This window comes from Plectrocnemia conspersa, unplaced genomic scaffold, assembly GCF_051122295.1.
Source record: "Plectrocnemia conspersa isolate PC_06_02 unplaced genomic scaffold, ASM5112229v1 ptg000001l, whole genome shotgun sequence".
Taxonomy (NCBI): Eukaryota; Metazoa; Arthropoda; class Insecta; order Trichoptera; family Polycentropodidae; genus Plectrocnemia; species Plectrocnemia conspersa.
This window is the reverse complement of record NW_028277165.1, coordinates 22,090,258-22,115,274: the sequence shown is the minus strand read 5'-3', so window position 1 is coordinate 22,115,274 and position 25,017 is coordinate 22,090,258. Positions and strand designations below refer to the sequence as shown.

Here is a 25,017-nt window from a genome sequence, read left to right as displayed (position 1 = left end):
AGTATCACCCCGTTTTTATAGAGGGGTGTATATATTGCCTCAGTCGCAGCCTCGGCCCTCGGACACCTTAAGGGGCTGAGCCTTTTGGCCCTGCTTGCGTTACTATGCTTTGCTTTGTGCTTCATGGGTAGTGCCTCGCGCTTCTACCTCGGACGGTCGCCCGAGAGATCACTCCCTCAAGGGTTTGGGTTTTAACCTCATGAAGGTCCCCACCTCTACCACACTATAATTAGCGAACTCCAGCGTGTGGTCGACTGGCGCCGAAAGCATCATACTATAGTCATAAAACTAATATTATTTGATAATAATAATTTTGATAACCTTTATTTCTGTTACAGTGTCATGCGCCATGAAATCTCGCTGATGATTGGAATAAATCTCTCACAGAAACATAATTTTCGTCATGTTCGATTAGTTGTTCTTAGATGTTCATATAATTTTAATAGATCTAAATGGGATCTAGACCCATGAATTTATTTGGTTATAACAGATGTTTCCGATCGCTGGACATTGTATATTTTTTAATTTATTGCTACATACGCTGTTAACGCAGTAGAATTACAACAATAACAATTGCACAAGCAGTATGATGATTCGCATCAATCTCAAGGTGCGATCTGAAGTACCGGACGGTTTATAATTTTGAATGGATTGAAATAATCATAAATGCTCAAGTTATTCACCATTAAGAACAGTGCCACACAATTATATGGTAGTTATTTTCAAGCGATTATGATAATACATTTTTATGCTTTCTTAACGGACATCTATACTCTATTTGTGTTAACACAGTCAGTTCGATAGCTATCCATTTCATCATTATTCATAATTGAGAAAGATGACAAGTTTGGGTTTACACTCTTATTATTACCTCTAAAGCACACAATACGGCTATACGTTCGTTACATAAAAATAGTGGTAAAATAATGTGAGAATTTATTAAGTTTGTTGAAAGTTTCTCTTATATAAATCTTCCAAGATGCTCGGCTTTGTTATGAGGAATGCCTTTCACTTTGACGATCCGTCAGTTATTCGCATCCTCTATGACACCTTAGTTCGTAGCATTCTTGAATCGGGTTCTATAATTTGGAATCCCCGAATAGCCAAATATTCCCTTTTAGTGGAAAAAATTCAAAAAAGGTATTTAAGATACCTTTACAAAAGGACATTTGGTTATTATCCGTACTTATATCCCAGCGCCTTTCTTTTAGGGGCGTTGGGATATGATTCGCTGAATTCTCGCAGAAAGCTGTATGTCGCTAAGCATTTTTTCAAACTACTAAAAGGTGCTGTCGACAATCCAGCTATTCTCGAGGAATTCCAGTTTTGGGTTCCGGAACATTTTCGAGAATCACGATCGAGACCTCTTTTGATGGCAGTTAGGGCTAGGACAGTGGTCGACAAACTTATTGGCCGAAGAGCCAAATATGTACATTACAACGATTCAAAATAGTTCTGAGAGCCAAATCTGTTTTTTAATTTAGTAAACCTTTATTATAATTTTAAACCTTCATTAAATTACAGGTACACTGAATAAAACTTGATTTCACACTTAATAAAGATTTATTAGTTGATAAACAATAATATGAAAGTAAGGTATCCATAAATTTAAATCATGACAATGACTGACAAACACTTAATGCAAACAATGTCCTTGCATCTCCTTGGAAAGTTTCAGTAAGTCAGGTTTATATGTTGTTGTTTTTGATTTTAGGCATGATTCCAGGTTCTCATCAATAAGACAACTTTTCAGTTTACTCTTGATAAAGTTCATGCTTGAAAAGGTTTGTTCGCATTAATATGTAGAACCAAAAAGGGAAAGAACAGCAAACGCAAGTTTTTTCAGCGGATCTTAAGAGTCAGGAATACTATTCCAAACGTTGAAAATGATCATGACTTCATTCTCCAGGTCTTTTAAAGCAGACCACTTGTGTTGTGAACTAAGGTCACATTCGTTCTTCTCCGATTTTTCCAAATCAATACAAAGACGTTCAAATTTGGAGCTCCATATTTTCTTGTTTTTTAAATCCTGCAATTATATTTCAAAGTTACTAATGTCAATGCCAAAAGGAGAAAATTTCAACTCAGTTTATTGTAGCATTAAGAAGATTTTTGACGAATGCTAAGGTCGCTTTGAAACCTGCTGAGAAATGCTTTCCTCATATTTAAAATTGTTGTTTTGAAATGGTGTTTGTCAATAGAGGAATTATTTTCTTGGCGATGCTTCAGCAGGCTCGGAAAGTGAAACAATGTTTCCCTTTCAAAATCTTGAGCAAAAGCGTTTTAAAACGTTCCCTCTTGATAACCATCGAACCTTGTTATGAAGCAGAAAATCAGCGTACTCACTCTTCATTTCAACTAAAAATTCTCTGAATTGACGATGATTAAGAGCTTTAGCTACAATGGAGTTGATGATCGTGATCACTAATCCCATAACTTTACTAATTTCTTCCGGAAATATCTGCGCACAAAGCGCTTCTTGGTGAATAATGCAATGATAAACCAATATCTCGTAATTATTTTTTTCTTTCAAAATGGCAACAAACCCTTTTCTGACGCCAGTCATACTTTTGGCCCCGTCTGTAACCGCCAAGTACGCAGATTGACAGCCGTCATACTACTACGCTGCGCTGCGCCCCTATCGGAAGAAACAGATACTACGTCAACGCTCACGTACACATTCAACGTTGCATGGAAAGGACACTCGACCAGAATTAGCGCCCGGGCCCGTGGATATTTGTGCCAGAGCCGCACTCAAGGAGCCAAAGAGCCGCATGCGGCTCCGGAGCCGCACTTTGCCGACCCCTGGGCTAGGACATCCGCACTTGCCGACTCGCCTATGGCTGTGGCCATACGGCTCCTTAATACGCTTGCATTACATATTGACCTGTTTAATGTTAGCTACAAGGAGCTGATCCAGTTTGTCTCATTTAATTTTGATATTTTATAATTTTTTATGTTTATTATTTTTAAGTATTGTTCTATTTATGTATATATACGTTTTTTTTTTTTTTGTTTTATAAATTTAAAATTTGTTTTCGACCATCGTGGCGCATTGGGGTAACCTGTTAGGCCACGATGGTCTTAATTTAATCTAAAAAATAAAATATTAATCTCTGGGAAAATAGCTTTAAAATAGTAAAATAATTATTGTGAATAAGATATATTATACAACCTGCAATTTAACTAAAGTTTATTTTACAACATGCTATATTTTCAGAACCTCGTGAAATCATCTAGAATCTGAGAGGAATTTAAATGACTTCAACTGTACTTGATATATATTTTGAAAGCAAGAGAATATTCGTCAATCAACTAACAATGTTCAACGTATGACTAGAATTTATTATTTAGTGTTAAGAATTATCTAGAATAATGACTTTTCGTCTGATTTTTATTGCATGTTACTTCTTGTAAAACTATTGTGAAAGAAGTTGAGTATTCACAAATATTACGAGCACATTATGGATATAATAGATGGGATTCTTGCTGTACTAGAAGAACTTCAGGAAAAAAGTAAATATGGTATACTAGATGTGCTTAAATGAAGATTTATACTTAAAACTACTGAAGATTTATAGTGTTGATTTATTCATGCAAATTATGAACAGACAATTAGTCTGTTCATAATTTGCATGAATAAATCAACACTACTTTTAATTTATACTTTTAGGCTGAATTATGATTTTAAATAATGGTCCACTAACACTAGGTCCGCTTTCGCGCCTTCGTCGGGACTCACATGCAGATCGGCAGTAAGGGCCCATCGGTCGCCACGCTCGGGTGCAGCGCTATCGCTCCTCAGAAATGGACGCCCTGTTAACTGAATTCGCGTTTTTTCTTTTCTAAAGGCTTTGATGTAACGGCCTCACACAGGCTCACGTAACAATATTATAAACCAGGTAAGAACAGATTGCACTGAATAATATTTATTATGCTGCAAATATTCTCTGATTATGAATTTATAAATAGCTTATCAAATAAATTGTTAGCTGATTGCTTTCAGAACTTCCAGAGTATCGAGCTACAGAACTGTTTCATAGAATAGCATATATAATAAAACTTTAAGACTGACAGAAAATTACTTGCTAAGAATCAAAGCTAGGTAAATAATAAAAAAAATAACTAGGAAAAATCCAGCGCAGTATGGAAAAGGAATATCAAGAATAAAGAACAGAAATATGAAGAAATCAAACATAATCATTTCAGAATTATAAATAATATTTTCAGAATCTGATAAAATGGTGCGAAATTCTTGTGATAATATAAATCAAATACAAAAATTATAAATACAGTGAAATTTCAGTATAGTGAAGCTTACGGGACTGAAGAAAAAATTCGTTATATTGGATGTAAGGAAAATGATATATTTTATTTTTAATTATTATATTACTACAGCATCAAAATAACATCTTACAAGATTGACAGATCATTTTTTTGTCCATTTTTAAGGATGCTGTAATGAACACAATAAAATTTGTTAAAAAAATGTTTTATAAAAATATTAGAGGGTTGGCGAAAAACCTTGAAAAGAAAGTGAAGATTCGTTATACTGGGAATTTCGTTATTTCGTTAAAAATATTATTTTTTTCTTTATATATTACAATAATAAAAAACATATATTGTATGAGGAAAATTATATGATACAATACTGAAATATTAAAAAAAATCTACTGGTGAAAATGCAGACAAACTATGGAGCAATATGCGACGTCTGTCGGTAATGATACAATAATACAATAAATTTAATTTTCATAATAATTGTTATCTTTTTAAATAAATCCTAGAAAATATAATCAAGAACGTTCCGTGTCACACTGCACTTCAAAAATAAATAACAGTGATGATGAATCAACGAATGTCCTTTGAAAGAGAAAGCAAGACAACAAAGATTCCAAGTCAATAGGTATATGCACCTATATCTTTTCTCCCTCTCATATACCTGTATACAATACATTCACAAAACGCAATCCTTATCCCGAGTGTACTCTAAAAAGTCATGAATTTATTGCATTGATCTTAACACTAGAATCACGGCACCCATCCAATGGGCGATTTTCCGATCTGCTTTGCAAATTTAAAAAAAACAGGTAGTATTTTTCTGTTTTTTTTTAAAGACTTTTTATAATTAAACAATGCAAATATTGTATTTTTATTTTTGAAAAACTACTCGCTATATTCCTTTTATATTTAAGGGTTTAATAAATAACCCTATTGAATTAGTCCCATTAGTGAAATTATTACATTTGAAACAACATAATCATAATCTAACAATTTGTGTGGTGTAATGAAGAAAGAATGTCATTGGTGTGAAGGATTTTTTTGTTTCAAACCAAAGTTCAACATGGTAGATAATGCATTAGGTGCATTGTGATTTATGGGAAGGTCTCTACGAGGGTTGAAACCTGGCGAAGTTGACCATTTGGCTGAATTAGTGCAAGTAAATAAACATATCTTTAGTAATAGGGTTGTGGGAAAACACAATGAAAGTTTAAAATTTTAGTAATACGTATAAATATTTGAAAAGAAAAAATCTACATATTGTAAGATTTTTTCAAATATGATTTTCTGATTATTAATTTTATTTGCAATAATATTTATTCTATCTTCATCCATCTTTAGCTACCATGAGTAAATCTATAAAATATTTGGAATTATTGAAAAAGATTTCCAAAATCTATGTAGTATATTGTAATACTCTGAGTGAAGTTGAACCAAATAAAAATGAATACGAACCCATCGAAGACGAAATAACAAGAGAGTCATCAGAAGAAGAAAATATACCATATCTTGGCAAAAAAAGGAAGCTCAATTTTTCAAGCACTGACTCCGAGGGAGGGACAGGTGCATCTCTAAAACCAATGCAACAGAAACTGCAGTTGGTGGAACATAATGGTTGGGATTTGAAACCAGGAAGGTTTAGTGGTAGACTGCCCAGACTGCCCATTTATGCAATATTCAAAGATGTCGCAGGACCTATTGGATATTCCAAAATAAATATAATGTCGGGGCACATGCAAAGTGGTTTAGAACTCTTACACCTAATTGAAACGCGCATGTTAGTACATATCAAAGACTGCACGGAAACAGAAGCGCGTCATGTTCTAAAGAAGAATTGAGTAATTTCAATTGAACAAACAACCTCCTTTTTTTCAAAATCAGTTCATGAAAATACTTTGGTTCTTACGGTTGACAAAAAACCACAACGATCTGAAAGATTGCTTATGGATAAATCCGCTTTAGCGTCTGAAACCTTTTATAAGAAACTCTTTTGTTATATGCCGTACAAAAATATTTCTATTGATTAACAATTATTACCAACGAAATCTAGATGCCGATTCACCCAATACGTTCCGAATAAATCATATAAATTTGGTATAAAATTTTAGTTAGCAGTCGATTTGAATACGAAATATGTTTTAAATGGTTTTTCTTTTTTGGGAAAATATGAAACCCGATCTTCAACACTTTTAAGTAAACACGTAGTTTTAAAATTAGAACTCAGTGCACAGCTGTACACCATACAAGGCTTAATTAAATCTTCAGCAATAATAACTCTTGTTTATATTTTGAAAAAATTTATATAAATTAAAATCATTACTATATTTATCAATAAATCAGTGTAATGATAAGTACATAGATCGTATATCCGTATCGTGTGCTTTAGAGCTAATTGTAGGGGTGTAAACCCAAACTTGCCATCTCTTTCTCAATTATGAATATTGATGAAATGGATAGCTCACAAACTGACTGTGTTAACGCAAATCGAGTATGGTCAATTATTTATTATTGAAACGAGCAGCTTTATTAGTAGATATTTTATTTTACATCTTTTTTGAAGTACAATTCTATTACACGGACACGCAAAGATTAATATGACATTAATGAAAGTAAATGATTATTTACTGTTAGATAAAAAATTTCACAAACATCAAGATATGAATGTTTCCAAAACACAGTTCAATGCATTTTTACAAGATCAACGAAAGAATCGTTCTCAAACATACCCTGTGATCCAAATGCGGTGATTTTGAGTATTCGGATAGAATATTGTAGACTAGTTTCTTACGTTTAATGACAATCTTATCTAATTGTATAATAACATAAATATACAATGGTGACGTTCGAATTGTTTATGTAATGAAGATTTTGATGCGAATTTTAGAATTAAAATAAAATTATTATTTACGTAGACGACTCGATTTATTTAAAATAAACATTAACTAGTTATCGTAAAAAAATAATTTGTAAATGATTGAAATTATATAGACGTTTTGGAATACAAGATATTTACACTTGTACATTGTTGAATAAAATAAAGAAAATTCTTTGGCACTAGTCCGTCTGACCCGCCGCTTGCCGCAATAGAACATAAATCTTTTCCTTGATCCAGTCTTTATTATAGGGGGCGTACGTGTTGGTCGATTTCTGGTATACGAGACAACTCAAATCTGCTAACTAAAAACAAAAGACACACGGTGTAATATTGGCACGCACAGTGATCGCGAAGAACACAGATACATACCTGATCCACAAAATCGAACAATTGAGATATATCATAGGTTATCGTGGGCGTGTTTGGATTTTTTCGCTTTAGATGCTCTTCGTATATTTTACATACTCCCTCCATGCAATCGTTGACGCTTTCGTAATCAGAATACGTGCGAGTCTCCGGTCGGGTGCCCGGCTGTACCAACAGAATCGTGTGCGACTGTAAAACAGACATGTTTAAGTCAACAATGAGTATAACAATACAATAACATAAGATTGAGGTTACAATTTTCATTTTATACATAATCACTATGCCAACGTTGTTTACGCTAAATAAACTAGTCCTACGTGTTTATAAATTACAAAAAACGTTCGTTTTGCTTCTTATGTTTTGTGGTTTCATATGACGTTTACGAATTGATAGCAATATTCTCGGCAGTTACTACTTAAATCGTATAACAATCAAATATGAAAATATGCCGTGAATGAAACGTTTGCGGTTTTGTTAAAATATCATATTTACCATGGTTTGCAGATGAAAATATGATCCAAAGCTAAACTCGTACCAAATTCAGGCAAGAAGAACAAACAAGAGCTCAGACAGAAGCTGTCTAAACAATATTACTTTTGGCCATATATAAAGTGGTATAAACATCGTGGATTTTGACCATAATATATTTATAATAAAATTTGGATTTAAGCACGTTGCGATAAATAATATTAGCGAGTCAAAATTACTTTTAATTCATTAATAACATATATTGCTCAATATTTGACAAAATTTTGCAGCAACTCTTCAATTTTCCGATAAACAATTTCTTAAATTTAATTTTTCACTGATTCTATGACACAAAGGGACAGTAAAATTCGACACAAAGACAATTGCTCACAGTGACAAATGGTATAAAAATATGTAATGATTTATCATAATAAAAAATCAAAATTGTAATTTGCAACGTAAATTATACTTTTATACATAGAAAAAAATATTATTTTATTTCTTATTATATTTAAATTTAACATGGAATCATTAAATATTCCCATCTTTTCAATGTTCATATTTTTCACAAGTTGGGAAATTATGATATTGGATGAGGGGGGTAGTGTTGTCAACCATAATAACAACAATCAAAATATAAGGAACGCGATTGTCGTGATTGAATTTTGAAGCTGCGAAATGCTTGTAGATATTTATTATATTAGTATATTCAATTAATATAACAATATATTTTACATAAAATATAGATCACTATTTGTTTTCTTAATAATGAAAAAAGGAAAAGGCGTGTCAAAGATTTATATACAAAATAATACAGCATTTTTTAAATGATTTATGCGTATTCAATAAATAAATATGAGTTACTTTACGGTAATATTGTGCTTAATCAATGCTCATTTTGTCATTGTCCCGAACGTTTAAATTACTTAGTCTCATAAATAAATGATTTTATTAATTGATCATGATATAATAAAAAAAACTCAAGTTACGAAAGGACGGAAGACCTCGTGATGGTTAAATTATTCAAATGAATGCTTTTCAATTTATTTTATTCATACAATTTCAATTTTTGCAATATGTGTTCAACAGTCTGTGTTCATTTGTCACCGCGTGCAATTGTCTCTGGATTCAACTGTCGTGTGCTCCGTTGTCCAAAGCAAAGACAACACGTGATGGGCATGTATACAGTATTTATTTGCCGCCAAAAAATCAATAAGCCGACGTACGTAATGGCCTATCACATAATTGGTTGAATCTGGTCATCTCTTCTTTGCAATGGATTCATTCAGTTCTACGTGATAGCTTCAGCCTAATCTAAGGAGTTGTAGAGATAGGTCGACGGTTTTACGACGTCTTTTTGCAAGCCGTTGCGATCTGTCTGCATCGACAACAGGGAAAGGCAGTGCCTTTTGAGGGCCGGGTCGGAAGAAGAATCGATCCTTGTGTTAGGATCGTTCGTAGACGTCGACGTATCAACATGTTCTCAGCTCGAATGTCGTGCAGCTCAAGATCTCACTCTGAAGTTGGTGGGCAGCGTTTCTCAGCTGTTTTTATTTGGCAGTGCAGTTGTTCATTAAGGTAGGCAGAATCAGCTAGACAGCCTTTTGCCTGGATCCAGAAGTAGTGTGTAGCTCGCCGCTCGAAAACGGAAGGAGAGGACCTCTAGACTTGAGATTCTTTAAATAAGTAAATTGTACGGGGAAATTCAATTCCTTATTTAGTGGGCTTCCGTAATATTGCGCGATATCGTCATGCTTTCCATGCTTTTTGTTCATCACGCAGGGGTCATATTTATTTTCCGAATTTTATATTATTTCACGCTATTGTCTCCCTTAGGTGCAATATTGTTTATTCCGAATTTTATTACGAAATGATCCGTGACGTATTAAAAATAAGATGTCGTTTCCCTTTTTGAGGGATTTTTGATTTGAGAATAGTTTATTTAATTAATCCACGCATAGACTAGGGGTCGATTATATATTGGGAAAATATCTTATCGCTTCTTCTCATAAATATTATAATTATGACAACTGAAAATAGCGGTTGTAAACTATTTTGTATCGCTGTTCCAACAAGTTCCCCTATTTCTTGGTCGCGCTCGATTAGACATGCAAAAATGTCTTATCCCTTTGCTTCCAGAATATTATAATGTGATGTCATGAAATAGTGGTTGTCAATCAGCGATTCCCACAAATATAACGTCAGCTTAACGATTATTTTAGAATTTCGAATTCATTAACAAAATGATATAATTTTTTGAAACTAAAAGAAAAATGAAAAGTCACAGTTTTATAAGCTTTTACGTTATATTGCTTATTGTTATGTTTATGTTGCTAATTTTGAATATCAATAATGTAGACATTTGTTTTGTTGGTTTTAGATTGATATATAATAATGTATAATGATGTAAATGTCTATAAACCTAGAATTATTATTAAACTCGTAGGATGGCTTCCATAAATGATGTAACTCGGCAAAAAATTACGTTGTCTTCCACCATCGTCACGTCAGTGTTACCAGTTTGCCAGTAAGTTTTGGCCATAATGAATAAGTAAATAAATATATAAATATTATTTTTTATATTTTTGTTAAAAAAGTTTATTATTTTAGCTCTCCAAAGCAAATGCAGAAAGTTAGAAAAAGATTTAATTATTTGTATCTGTTTTTTTGAAACGTGGCAAACGTGACAAACGTGACGCAATCTGGCAATCCCCAGTTCCGAGGTTACGCTGTCTGCGCATGCGCATGCGCAAGCGTTAAGTGGGGCTAAGCCAAGCTGTCATTACCTTCATAATGGCCGAACAGAGTGTATGACGTTTCAAGTGTCGTGCCTTTTCGAAACAATGGAGTGCTCTAGTGACGATTACGAATACCATATGCAGACATATTTATTGCGCGACGACAAATCTACGCCGCCGCCCAAGAGAATCGTCGACGACGCTAAGATCGATCACGTAGTGGCAGCTAACTGCTTTCGCAAAAAGTTTTGCGTCATCGGTGTCCACGGTGTCCACGGTGTCCACGGTGTCCCCGGACGGTTCGTCGGGACGAAGACTCCGCGTCTACGTTAAATTGTGAAAGTTACGAGTGAAAAGTGTGACTGTGAATTTTTGTATAAATAAATATATGTTCGATTTATATATCGCATTGTGCGCATTAATGTTTCTGATAAATTATTTTTTCGATACGAAATACAAACCGATGCCGAAGTACGAGGGGTCGTACGTCGGTACGGCGCCAGATCTGAACATGAACACCAGAGCGAAAAATACGAACGTGCAAAACATGAACGGAATCTTGAAAATGCTCTCCGTTGATAAATTTAATTCGTTAAAAAACGATTTTAACATAGCGTGCGATTCTAACATAGCTCACAATAAAAACAGAATCGACGATCAGTGGAAGTTGAACCACGATAAGATTCCTAGTTCCGGAGTTTTATTGAGAAACAGGGGATCTAGCAAAAGTACTCATAACTACGATAGAAACGACTCGCATCAAACGACTGCAGCTGTCAATCCCATCGCTTCTTGCGAAGACAAGATGGCTAAATTGAAATCGCTACTGTCTCGCAACAAGATAAAGGTTTGCTCGGATAATAACGATAGTACAACGTTCTGTGATAAAATTAGTAAAGCCGTCGTAGATAACCAATTAATAACTTGTATAAATGTAGATAATATCAATACGGAAACGACTGGACAAGACGAGTCTTCAATATCGGACAAAAGTGTAGTTCTAGAACAAGCGGTAGATGCTCAGGAGCCTAAAAATTCGAGCTCAGATGAAAGTCAAAACGAAGAAGATATGTCCAATTCAGTTAACTATGAAGATATCGAAGACGAATGCGACGCTGCAATCGAAAAGAAGAAATCCAAAAAAATAGCAAAACACAAAAGATCTAAAAGAAACAAGAACGATAAAAGTGACAAGACACACACACATACACACAATAAGCACAGATCCAACTCTCCCATATACTTCTGCACCGAAACGGTTAAATTATACACCAAGAAGAAGTCGCACGTTAAAAATAACTCAAAGAGAAAGTCTTGGTTGGACAGCCTGGTCGGTAGATACGTATCGTTCTTAAACAAAGCCATGTGTAAGAACGGTCGCATCAAAGATAAACGTGCAGCGACAGCGTTCGACGAAATCAACGGAACGTTCGACTGCGACTCGAGCGACGACGCGTTCACCGTAGTCTTCTCGGATAATCCAGTCGCCGTCAAAAACCGAAGAGTTCAGCTGAGTTCGGAATGCGACTCCGAAGACAGCTTCGTGATATGCTTCGAGAACGACAGCGACAGCGTCGACGGCGGTTGTTTCATAAACGACGACGACTTCGAATGCGACTCCTGGACGAGCGAAGACGACAGCGATTGCGAAATCGAAGTAGTAGATTCTAGCGACGAGGAGCCGACGTTGAAGATTCCGCAGCTGAAAGGATGTATGAAGAAGCGGTCTGCAGGGCCTTCTCCCAACACAGCCACTCGAGCAAAAAAGGTTATTATAACATTAATTTCAATGCAAAAAATGTTTCTACAACACTTGTTTCAATATAGAAACGTTTTATACAAATAAGATCGCTACATATCTTAACTTGAAATATATTTTCTATGTTTAATAGACACATTTCAAGTTAGGATTCAATGTTTCTCAACGCCACTTTTTGCTAATCTTGAAATGATAATAAATTTCCGATATGCGAATGACAGATCGACCATTTGTACCATTCTTCAGCGTTACAGCAATAACAACACTATTGTCAACTGAAAAAATTGATTCTGACCATCTGTCAAAATAATTATTACCATTTAATATGCATTCAGACCAGTTCAATTTAAGTTCTAGCCATTTAATATATATTCCGACCAATTCATATAAATTCTGACCATCTAATATATATATTCCAACCGATATATTTTGCCATTTTAATTTTATTTCTGACCACAATCGTATTAAAATTCTGACCCGAAAAATCCGAGCCTAAGAAAAAATATGATAACTATTTAATTAACATGAATTGAAAAACAAAATATTATCATAAGATAAAATTATTTTACCTATGGTTTTTAATCTGTTGGTCGCATAAGATCAAAATTAAAATCATAAAATTTATTTTACTTTGTTTTATTGCTGGAAGAAAATTTAAACTGGCATAAAATTATTATTTTTCGGAACCTTCTTGATATGAGGGGGGGGGGGGTTTCAAGTTTATTTAAAAAAAATATTTATTTATATGTATACGTTTAATTTTTTATATACAATTATATTTTCATAGAAAATCAACGTATTCAGACTGCCTTGTACTGAAACAAAAGTCGTATAATTCCTGCAAGAACCTGTTTTGTTATGTTCACTGTTCTGACCAACGCTCACTCGCAACAAATGAGTGAAAAGTGAACACCCCATGAATTACTATCTGCAACGAAACTTCTTAAAAAATGTTACTATACTGTTATCGGGGGTCAAATTTATTATAAAAAATATTTATTTATTTGTTTATATATTTTATTTATTTATTATACAATACAATATTATAAGTGAATTTTTTTAAGTAGATTCGTTGCAGAGAGTAATTCACTGTTCTGACATGAACACCCCATGAACACAAAACAGGTTCTTGCAGGAAATATACGGCTTTTGTTTCGGTACAAGGCAATCTGGACACGTTCATATTCAATGAAAATAAAAAAATGTATAAACATATAAATAAATATATTTTCCCTTCAGAACCCACCGCACAAATGAAACAAAATCAATGCATTACGTCAACTAATCCTTAAATCCATTTTTTATTTTATTTTATTTATATTGAGTTACAAAATATTCAGTTCTTTTTTTACTTTATTTTCTTAATCTAGAAATAAAGTAGAATTAAACAAATTTTATGATTTTAGTTATTATCCTATGAGACCCACAGATTGAAAACCACTGATATATTTTTGTTTTTTAATTCATTTTGATTAAACTCGCGCATGCGCCCAACTGCTTCAGTGAACGTGTGCAAGCGCGGCGGTGGCCGGTATAAAATCGACCAGTACCTCAAAAAGTATTGTGCGATTTATTTATCATTAAGAACAATCTCTCCATTGAGCTTCTAACATATATTAATATTGCACATGTTATTTATTTAATTCACTAATTAATAATGATTCATATAATCAAATTGCCTTTTATTCCTATTATCTGTGTGGTTTATGTGGTATTGCTTTTTTAGCTTTTATTTTTAACTTTTATATATCTTGCTTACAATATCCGCATAAATATAAGTCAAGAGCATTGAGGTTTCAATATTCATTAAGGTTTTCTGTTTTTCATTTAAAAAACCTGTCTAAATTCGAGTGGATTTTGGTAGATTCTAGAATAATGTACTTTTTAGAACTACGCTTTATTAGATCTCTTATGATTTTTTTCTGTGAAATAGAAATTGCTGTGTTTTTATGCGAGTTTTATAGTATCAACATTTTTTTATTTGCTAATAAAATACATTTTAGTTGTGTTTTGAAGTTTAATTTGACTTTTGAGAGGTTTTTTTTTGTAGGTCAACCTTCGAGCCTTTCTTTCTTGATTTAGATACGAGCTTTGTTCGCAAAGCGAGATTAAATTTAGAGCGGCCGATTAACCGCTCAGCTCTATTTTACGATTGTTTTCATTCGACACCGACATTTGGCACTACTCGCGAGGACGTTTCTTGGCATCGGGAATCTTCCATTATAGTTCGTCGGAAGACTTTCTGGTCTTTCTCCTCGAGCGACGATCCGTCAGCTATTAAACGGCCATCTCCGACGATGATGCGCGCATTCGGGACTATCCTAAAATTATTCACGTGCCCCACTTTTGGTACTGTTCTTGAAAAGCTGACCTACTATCGATAGATTAGAGTGCGGGGTCGAGTCGGAAGACCTCACTCGGTAGTCGCGAGTGAGGATTTGCTTCACCAAAACGTTCATCTAAATTATTTTAAGAAAATGATTCTTTCACGCTTTTAAATATAAATCGTGTACATAGTACATAGCAACAACGCTGCATATAGCTTACCAAGATGCAAACGTAATTTAATATTCTTTATCGTCGATTGTTTCGTTCTATTTATAATATGATTTATCGTTATATGCGCGTTATAAGCTCGTTAAAATGTAAGAAAAAATCTATCGCTTTAATAAAATTTACAACAATATTCTCAATGAGCGAACAATCGAACTTCAAAATTTTCAATAGAAAAATATAAATTTATGAGTACAATATAACTCGCATGCAAGTTAAAAAAATACAACATTTAAATTAAATCGAAGCATTTTCTTTTAGAGAAAATATTAAAAGACAATTTATTAAAGTATCACTCATATTCGTGCTGTGCAGATATTTACTATATGTAAAATGCCAGTAAGATATAAAAAAACTCGTATTTTTCACTTATTTATAAATTGTCATTTATCCACCTAATTTACTATAAAGCTAATGGAAAATTGCAGTTATGTATGTTCTGACCTAAGTTTACTTTAATAGAAGGCAAAGTTATTTGATTATAAACATTTTTTTATTCACGTACTCTGTAGTATACAATAGTCTCTAAAAACTGGGTTGAACTCTTAATTTCAGACGTCGTAGTCGAACTAGGGTTGAAGTGAAAAGAGAAGCGGCTGCTTTCTTGGTCGACGCTCGGTGTGAGTTCGGATAAATAGTTACAACCAAGCACATAACTAATTTTTCTACAATTCCGTTTTAGAGCGAGTTTATAAGCAATATATACGGTAGATCGGATTAAAACAGTATTATATATATTCCCACCGAGAATAAATACTACGAAATATGTAAAATAAAATTTATTCACTTAAAAGTAGCACGTCATTCAATCTCTTACTCAGATTATCAATATATCTAATCAACCAATTGATAATAATCAATATTCAGTAACCATGTGGGTAATTTAAAAGGCTGCGATTTCAAATTGTACTGTGTTCAGGAACGTTCAACTTTTAAACGATTTGTGATAGTGTTGACAGTGGTTAGGTTTAGCCATAAAATTGCGCTGTTAAGCCACAAATATTTGTAGAATGCCAACCACTGGCGTTTGACCGTCTGATTCACGTCCGCATGCGTCACTACGTTTCATCTAGAAATCTAGATTCAAGAATAAAATATAGATTTTAGGTCATAAATAGCAATTTCACATGAAAACTGATTACGTGACATAACCTTGAATTGCATTATCTCAGCTGTTCGCGACAAGCGCATCGATAATACACGTTCATAACAATATACTTTAAAAATAATGCGCCGTCGAGCGTCAGCTGGGCGCTTATGTTTATCTACTAGAGGCCTGGCCAACAAGATCGCGACACAATATATCGACGTATTCCCAATCGGTTTTAAGGCCAAATAGACGCCATAAAAGCTGATAACAGTTATTAACATAGATATATAAACTATCATATATATATATTTATAGAGAAATGTAGATGCCGCTATCAGGCGTTAGAGTTGAAATTAAGTGTCGAGTTGTATTTTTGTCGGCTGTGGAGCAGCTGAGAGTTATTGAGATGTCTTCTCGTGATGCTCTCTGGTCGATCCGCTGATGTCCTTCGTGTCAATGCAGTCTCCTAGCTCGTCTCTACTACTGTAACTCCGTGGGGTTCCTCCAGCGTCTCCAATCAGTAAAATTAATTGTTGATCATAATCAAGACCAGTTGATAAAACAAATATTCTTGGGTTATGTAAATTTTATATTTATTAATATTGTACTAAAAATATTAAAATAGTATAATTTGTCTATTAAAAAAAATCCATTTAAATCTTCAAATTAAAAGAAAAAAAAATATAGTCGATAAGTTGGCTACCCCTGATCTACTAATGTTCACGTAAAATTAAAGGCACGTTCGCGATTACGCGACTATTGATTTCGCACACCGTATATTGTTAGGGAAGGGGGGCTCTATCGGTGCTTCGTGATTATGTCCTGGTACTAAATTTATCAATATTGTGAAAGTCGATTGGATGATGTAATATAGCATTGCAATTGCGCGACCTCCAAGTTATCAATGCGGCCGTTGAAAATACGAGCTGTCATTTTTGTGATTTTTCTTCAGCTGTTGGTCTGAACAACATTTTTTGTGGCTTTCTTATCTCCCCTTATGTTTGTTATACGTCGTTAAAAACAAAAATAATTCAATGTGCACGTCACACCGAATAAACCACACCACACAACGTGTTGTGAGCTCGAATATTTTGCGTTGCGAATTTTTTACGTATTGAATACGCTTCAAATGTCATATGTGATAAAATTCCACTGATTAAACCTGTCGAGTTATTTTTTTAATGTGTACATTCAAATGGTTTCCACGGTTAATGCGCTCAAATGTATTTATAATATATTTTAAATGGCAACCCTAATGCGATTATAATATTTACTGTTGATTTTTTCTTATTATATACCATCTAAATATGTTTTATTTACTTATCATTTATATTCACGATATAATAGTACAATGCCAATGCGCCTCGCACGTGAAAACCAAGGCCAGACTATTTAGAAATACAAATTATTTTATAACAATAAAATTAAATTCTCGATGATTCTACTTAGCTTTTTTTTAACATATTATATATAATTATTGGAGATAGCTGCGACTCCGGTCAAAACCGAAGTGTTTTCTGTGAAGTCTTGTCGAAATGTAACACCGGAAATTCCCTTTTTATAGCTGTCTTGTACGCAGGGCCGGCCCGAGGGGCAGGCAGTACAGGCAATCGCCTGGGGCGCTAGATTTTGTGGGGCGCCGTGATACCAAATAAAGGCGCAATATTCACTTAAAATTATCAAACAATATTGTTAAGGAATATAATCTGATATTAGTTTTTATACACTACTGTGTACTCTTTAAATTATTTCACACGTAAAAAATCACAACAAAAAATAAATTATAAATTCTTAAATACCCACAATCGTAAAAAAGAGCATGTTGTGAAATATAATATATTATTTACTTAATTTGAATTATATTTTTGCGCTCATCAAGTATTAATAGGGGGGGGGGGGTGCGCAAATTTAGTTTTTGCCTGGGGCGCCAAATAACCTAGGGCCGGCCCTGCTTGTACGACCGCAATTACAACTGTTTTTTGTGATATTCCTTTGGACGTCTTTCTAGTTCGAGATAAAATTATCTATTACAATGCTAGTACACCAATCAAACGTTTCTGATGTAATTTCATTGATAATGATTAAATTACCCCTTCTTATTTTTAGTTCATTATTCAGTTTTATATAATTTGGATATAATTTTATTACGCGTTGAATGTCCAAAATCGCCAAAAACTTTTAGTAAATAGAAATCACAAAAAAATCACATATGAGCGGAAAGGGTAAAGTCAAAATTCATTCATGTGCAACAAAAAGTTTCAGAACATATTACAGAAACATTCTTTGCTATTGCAAATGATGCTATTTTGTTATTTAAAATATTTTTTAACGAGTCGTGAAATTAATAACAATTTACATATGCATCAAAATAAAACTGGGAGTATACGTTGATTCTCATAGAGGACAATTTAAATGAGCATTATATAAAATAATTGTTCCATAAAAAGATTTTTTTCGCATTACTGTTGAACAAATTAGGTGCAAGCGAGCATTGGTCAGAACAGCTTATGAATAACTATCTGCAACGAATCCTTTTCCAAAAAAATCCGAAGATTTACCATATATCTCTCAAAATAATTTCCCATTAAAACGCCCATTTCCATATGTTTAAGAATGTTATTAATTATTATTTATTATGAATTTTCGCACAAACAATAAATAAAGATAATCACTTCGTTTGCCAATTGGACAACGGCCATTAAGATCGCGTCTTTCTTTTTATATTAAATAATTTGTTTATTGTTTGAAAATTTACATTTCTCCAGTGAAAAAAACTGACGATGAACTCTCGACTCCGAACACAAACAAAAGCGTTTATTTAATAAATAATAAATCACAATACACAGTTTGTAGCGTCATCCCATCGATCGTGTTGCACCATCTCATGGGTATGTGAGTTTACACGTGACTAATGTGCAATTCACATGGTGTAAAATGGTGCAATGCGATTAGAGGAGTGACTGTTAGGTTGATGACTTATTTTTTGTCAATACAAATATGTACTCATTTATGAACGGTATCATTGTCTATTGGTATTTTTACTTCACAACGCACTTCATTGTTTTATTTAACTGGACGTATCTTTCGCGAGCCGTCAATCAGCAGAGCGCCGAAAAATTGCCAGTCGGCAAAAATAAAAATTGTTGGAGTGATAAATTTATGGGCGTGTAAACATATTTTTTATTCACGACAACGCGCGCTATTCGAATTCTATTTCGACCATCGTGCGCATATAAGTCGATGTTTATAGTTTTTGATTGCTCGTGAGTATGTGTTGGTAAATAAAATGTATTAGTTTTCTCTCTTTCGCGCATACACATACTACGAGTAGGTATTTTTAATTCATTCATACATTGCTGCTTCATGAATGACTCGACACCATACGGTGTTCCGTTTGAATCGTTTTAAAATTAATTTATTTGTTTTTTTGCATTAATATGGCTTTTTTTAGGTAATAACAGATCAGAATACGGCCATAGTGTTGCTCATGATTGCGTGCTTATATTCGTTTGTGACGTATTGTTCGCTGCCTCGTCATTATGATATTTCCAGGAACTTGATCCTTTATTACTCATGCTTTTCGGCTGAAATATCACATATGACGTGTTTCGATAATGACAGAAATTCCATAAATAATTAACGTTATCCATTATTATAGGCAACAAAGTAAATGGTCAGAATTTAAATCAACTTGTGGTCAGAATATAAATCAAATCTCGGTTAGAATTTTTTTTAAAGCCTGGTCATAATTATATTATTCAGGGTAGATATCAAATGGTTATCAAAATAAAAATATAGGACGATCTGAATTGAAATATGTATGAATGGGCAATAAATTATTTATTTTAGAAATATCTTATAAAATATCTCGCTCGCACTTAAACTGTTGGACAAGCTAGGTGCGAGTCAGAACTTGAACACCCCATGAATAACTCTCAACGAATCTGCTTGATAATGATAATGAACTGCCGACATGCGAATAATAGATCGATCTGTTGTACCAATCATCAGGGTTACAGCCAGTGGCGGCCGATGAAACATTGTGTCTCAGTCGTACAATCGCATTTCAGTGTACGTGTGAGAGCAAGAGGACAGGGGCCCCTGGCAATGTTCTACCGGCCGCCAATGCTTACAGCAATAACAACACTATTGCCAATTAAAAAAATAATTCTTACCGTATCTTATAAATTTTGGCCATCTAATATTTATCTGACCTTTTAATATAAACTCTGACCACAACCGTATTAAAATACTGACCCAAAAAATACGAGCCATTATTATATACAACTTATTTTCTCATCTTGCTTCCCATTGGATTTATTATTCCTTTTTTACAACATGTTATAAGGCTTCTATTATTAGTAGTAGTTATTTTTAACGTTACCTATTTTATTTGTATAAATAAAATATTTTTTTAAGATGACACTAATTGTTTTTTCAATTACCTGCTATTTTATTTGGCTCACGAGATGTTTACAAAATTAAAATGTTACACAGCGCTGACCGAAGGTCGAAGTAAATGCTGCTTTTATCGGGCTTTTAAAAGCCGATTCGGTAGATTCGGAATAGATGAGCTTGTGGCGAGTTCGGAAGCGAAGTGGTAGTTCTGTGGGAAGTTCCGGGTGGAAAGTATTGGCCGAAGTTCTAGGGTAAGCCATGATGGAAGCCCAACTTCTCTTCCTTTCTCGATCTTTTGACCAATGTAGATGATTAGGGGTAGAATTAAAACTCTTTGTTTTTTGTCGGTATAATAGTATGCTCAAAGTTATATACATTTATCAACGTGATTTATTCTCTGAAATTTATCTTTCTTCATTATTTTTTCGATTTTAGTGCAATTGCTTAGGCGTTATTAATGTATAATGGACAAATATGCATACCTACTTTTTTATTTTTACCTTGATAAAAACTCAAATTCTTCATCAATTTAAGGACACGAATCTGTTGCATGACCCTTTTAAAAACATTTCCCGTAATAGTCCCGACATCGCAATGTGAATCATAAATCTAGAACAGTTTATTCACAGCTGTTGTTGCATTAGTAGTTGCTTGGCGAAACTCCCAAAGCATGTAGAGAGGTTAACGATTTTATCAATATTGACGTTTGCACTCAAGTTGACCTTTAGTGATACTAATGAAAAATAATACTGTGGTACATACATATGTGTAAATCATTAACTCTGATCGAATCTAAAATTTCGCACTATTTATAAGACGTTTATTGTAAAGCGAAAGGAGGATAGTATCCATCTAAATATGTTATAATAATAACGAAAACTTGTAAACCTATATTTAATTAAACACAAATTATATCCTTTTTATATGACAATTTCTTATAACTGCCTACGTCGAGGATTGTTTAATGTATTAGTACCATGTATGAATAAATATAAAAAAACGTATTTTTTTATTAACCAACAATAAAAATTAATTTAAAAATTTTCGCCAAAAAAAAAGACCTCTAGAATTAGATAGGTTGTTGTATATAAAAATATATTTTTATTTCTAGTTAATAAATATAAAAATATATTTTTATTTCTAGTTAATAAATATATTATGCTGCCTTTACCTCTACTTTTTTTACTAGGATTTTTTAATAGAAGTACGAATTTTGTTTTTAAACAAGATAGTGATTCAGGGTCAATGTTTCATATAAGTTATATGGTGAGTCTAAGAAACTGCATTGAAATCCCTTAAATGTTGCGACATAAAATCCTCTGCAATAGGTAGTATTTGTATCGAAGTATATCTAAAAATATATTAATAAATATGTTTTTCGCGTAGGATGGCACTGAATCACACTAACGTTTTTGACTAGCATATACAAGAAAAACCGAGAAGATCTTTAATCATTTCAATTTGTGTACACACGTAACCTTTATTAATTCGCTGTGCAAAGTATTGCGAAATTATCAGATTGAGATTGAGGGAACAATCGATAAAGAGCATAATAAATAACAAAACAATAGATAAAACATGAATAATATGTACTTCAATCTTAGATAACCCATTCAAATCATAGGGAAATAAGAATTTTTATGATGAAATTATGTTGTCACTCTATTGCACAAAGTCATTTCCTTGGTACAAAAATTACAATGAGCAATTTTGTTATGTTCTGTTTTCGTCATATGTAAAAGTTTTATAGATATTGTTTTTTAACAAAAATCAACTGTTCAAATATTCAAATGCTCATTTTTGTTTATCTAAGATATTTTTGTATTTTTTCTAAATATATTCGTTTTCTTTACAGGTCTCGTTCGATCCTACACCTCCCCGCATTCATAAAATAATCGCTTGGAAGTTTGCCTATCACCAAGCGAGAATAGGTCCTTGGCAGGACTACGCGAGGGATTCCAAGAGATTCAAACAGCGCATCATCGATATGTCCGTCAGCCTCGATTGGGTCCTCAAGAGGGAGCATCGTTCTAGAGTATATTTCCAGAGATTCAGACCGATCTTGATGAGGCAGATACGCGAAGAGAAAGAGGCGAAGAAGAAAGAGGCTGAACAGTTGAAGATTAAAGAACAGGAACAGTTGAAGAGAGAAGAAGAAGAATGTTTGAAATTGGAAGAAGAGAAGCGATTATTATTAGTCGAAGAAAACGAAAAGTTGAAGGCGGAAAATAAAGAAGAGCAGCAAATAGTCAAAGAAGACGAGTGTTCGTGTAAAGAAATTCAACATAAGTGTGATAGTACAGAATTGATTCACGTTAATTGAAGTAAATTTTTCCATTCGATTTTTCTTTATATAAAACCATCCGATTGATTTTAAAATTGAAAATATATCTTTTATACTTTATAAATAAATGACAAAGATGGAAACTTTTTTTAAAAGCCAGAATTTTATTTATTAAAGTTGAGTGATATTTTGTTGATACTTTTTTTTCTTTCTTATATTGAAGGATGTGATCTTAGAATAAATTTGAGTTTGTAATAAAACGACCAATCCTAAAAGTGTTTAAGAAATAGTCACGAAATTCTCTTTTATCGGTTTTTATTTATTATATGTTTTATTTTATTTTTTTGTTGGGTGTTCACAATAGTTTTTTTTTGCAACTTTATTATTAATAAAAATCAATGTTGTATTTAGTAATACTAATATATAAATATTAATCATAGGTTCAAGGGTGGGTAATGTTAATTGAAGCAATTCACCTCAAAAATGTATTATGTATTAGTATGTTTGTATATTGCTGTATAAAAATTGAGTATCTATTTTATCTATATTTCGTAAGATTGCTTGTAAAATTATATTTGTAATAAACAAGCACTTGTACATAATGTACATTATTGAAAAAAAAAACTGTTTTATTTATGTAATTGATTTTTTTAATAAAATAAAAAAATATATGCAAGAATAAATAAAATAATATTAATACGACATCTGTTGAAAACTCGAAAAAGTATTTTATATAAGCAAGCTTTCAACCAAATTATATTATTAAATTGATATCTCATTTATTTATAAACTAATATATCACTAGGTGGCAAATTTTATTTATAAATAATTCCAATCAATTTAAAATTATTTTTTATTTCTATTCAAAACATATTACGGATATTATATAATAATATCCACAATTATATTTAAAATCAAACTAATAATTTGCACACAAATTTGCGATGACCTTATTGTATTTTTTTCCGCATGCTGAATGCAGCATATATTTACCTTTCGCAAATTAAGTACAGGAATTATTGAATTCGTAGAAATTTTGACATCATATTTTGTTTAAATAAAAGCGTGTTATAATTTACATACAATTAATTTTATTAATAATATGTAATTTATAGGCATACCTTTGATGAATAAAAACGTATTGGCAATGATAATGAAAGATCCCAATATATACACATGTGTAAATTGTCTAAAAATATTGATAATTCAATTTAAAAATGAATAAAATCTATTTTATAATAAGTGCAATGCATAGTAAAAATAAAATAATTTAAGAAAAATTTCAGCACAATCTATAAGGTTTGAGTATTGAGTTTGATATGTTTTAAAGGTTTGTGTATAGTTGATAAAACACAATAAATTAATGTGGTTGGGCTACGTGAGTCAATTATAATAGCAGTGTAAGAACAGTAAGTAATGTTACACGGTGGTACTCTAATATGTATTATTATTAGCATCAATAAACAATGTATGTAAAAGTAACTCAACAGTTCACTCAACCTAACCAAAAATATAGTTATACTTGACATTCTCAAAGTTTGAGAAGTTCTGGCGCAATTTGTTTTAATATAAAGCGCGCTAGTTAAATAATGCTATAAAACGAACCTTTGGGTATTAAGATGTATTAAAAATTCAGCCAAATCAAGTTTTCTCGAGAAAGACAGGTGAAAATATGTTTGACTGCTTGGGTAGTGACAACACAAACGGTTACTAGGCATTGTAACATAACAGACGTTAGTCCAATGTGTCACAGTGGAGTTTTAATTTTTAATGAAAATCAGAGAAACTCTATTTTATATTATTAGATATGATATATTTATAATATTTTTTCAATTAATATGAATATGTTGTTGCCTATTAGGAACGGTTGTTTATTGAACAAAAAACTAAAATAACTATAACCTTATCGGTTAAAAACAATGTATTTGAAAGTAATATAATATGTCTTAGCATACAGTATTGTAATTGATGTCTTATTCACTAAATTGAAGAAACATTGTCAAACGCGTTGGCTCTGGTGCAATAGGTTCTAATACAATGCACGTCGGCTTAACAACAATATGGCTTAGGATGTAAATTCATTATATACATGACTGTGCTTCTTTGAGCTTAAGTATATCAGTTCCTCCACCTACACTATATTCTCTAAACAGTCCATGAATTATGAGAGCAAAGTGGCATTTAATGTAATCTTAACACGAAAGT

General features: G+C 32.7%; 2 protein-coding genes and 1 long non-coding RNA gene across 3 annotated transcripts; 2 read left to right on the top strand and 1 right to left on the bottom strand.

Moving 5' to 3' along the window:
* The first annotated feature begins 4,585 nt into the window (after positions 1 to 4,585).
* On the top strand, positions 4,586 to 4,896 carry LOC148239226 (uncharacterized). The gene is made up of 2 exons (XR_015811556.1): positions 4,586 to 4,720; positions 4,788 to 4,896. It is a non-coding gene; the product is annotated as an uncharacterized LOC148239226 (long non-coding RNA).
* A 1,907-nt stretch (positions 4,897 to 6,803) lies between these two features.
* On the bottom strand, positions 6,804 to 8,104 carry e(r) (enhancer of rudimentary). The gene is made up of 3 exons (XM_088199123.1): positions 8,015 to 8,104; positions 7,526 to 7,711; positions 6,804 to 7,458 (listed from the first exon to the last, which is right to left on the bottom strand). Exons 1-3 carry the CDS (start codon positions 8,015 to 8,017, stop codon positions 7,336 to 7,338), a joined length of 312 nt encoding a protein of 103 aa, XP_088055249.1. The 5' UTR covers positions 8,018 to 8,104; the 3' UTR covers positions 6,804 to 7,335.
* A 2,667-nt stretch (positions 8,105 to 10,771) lies between these two features.
* On the top strand, positions 10,772 to 22,967 carry PPP1R15 (Protein phosphatase 1 regulatory subunit 15). The gene is made up of 2 exons (XM_088205502.1): positions 10,772 to 12,496; positions 22,384 to 22,967. The coding sequence occupies exons 1-2, from the start codon at positions 11,117 to 11,119 to the stop codon at positions 22,849 to 22,851; spliced, it is 1,848 nt and encodes a 615-aa protein (XP_088061628.1). The 5' UTR covers positions 10,772 to 11,116; the 3' UTR covers positions 22,852 to 22,967.
* The last annotated feature ends 2,050 nt before the right edge of the window (positions 22,968 to 25,017 follow it).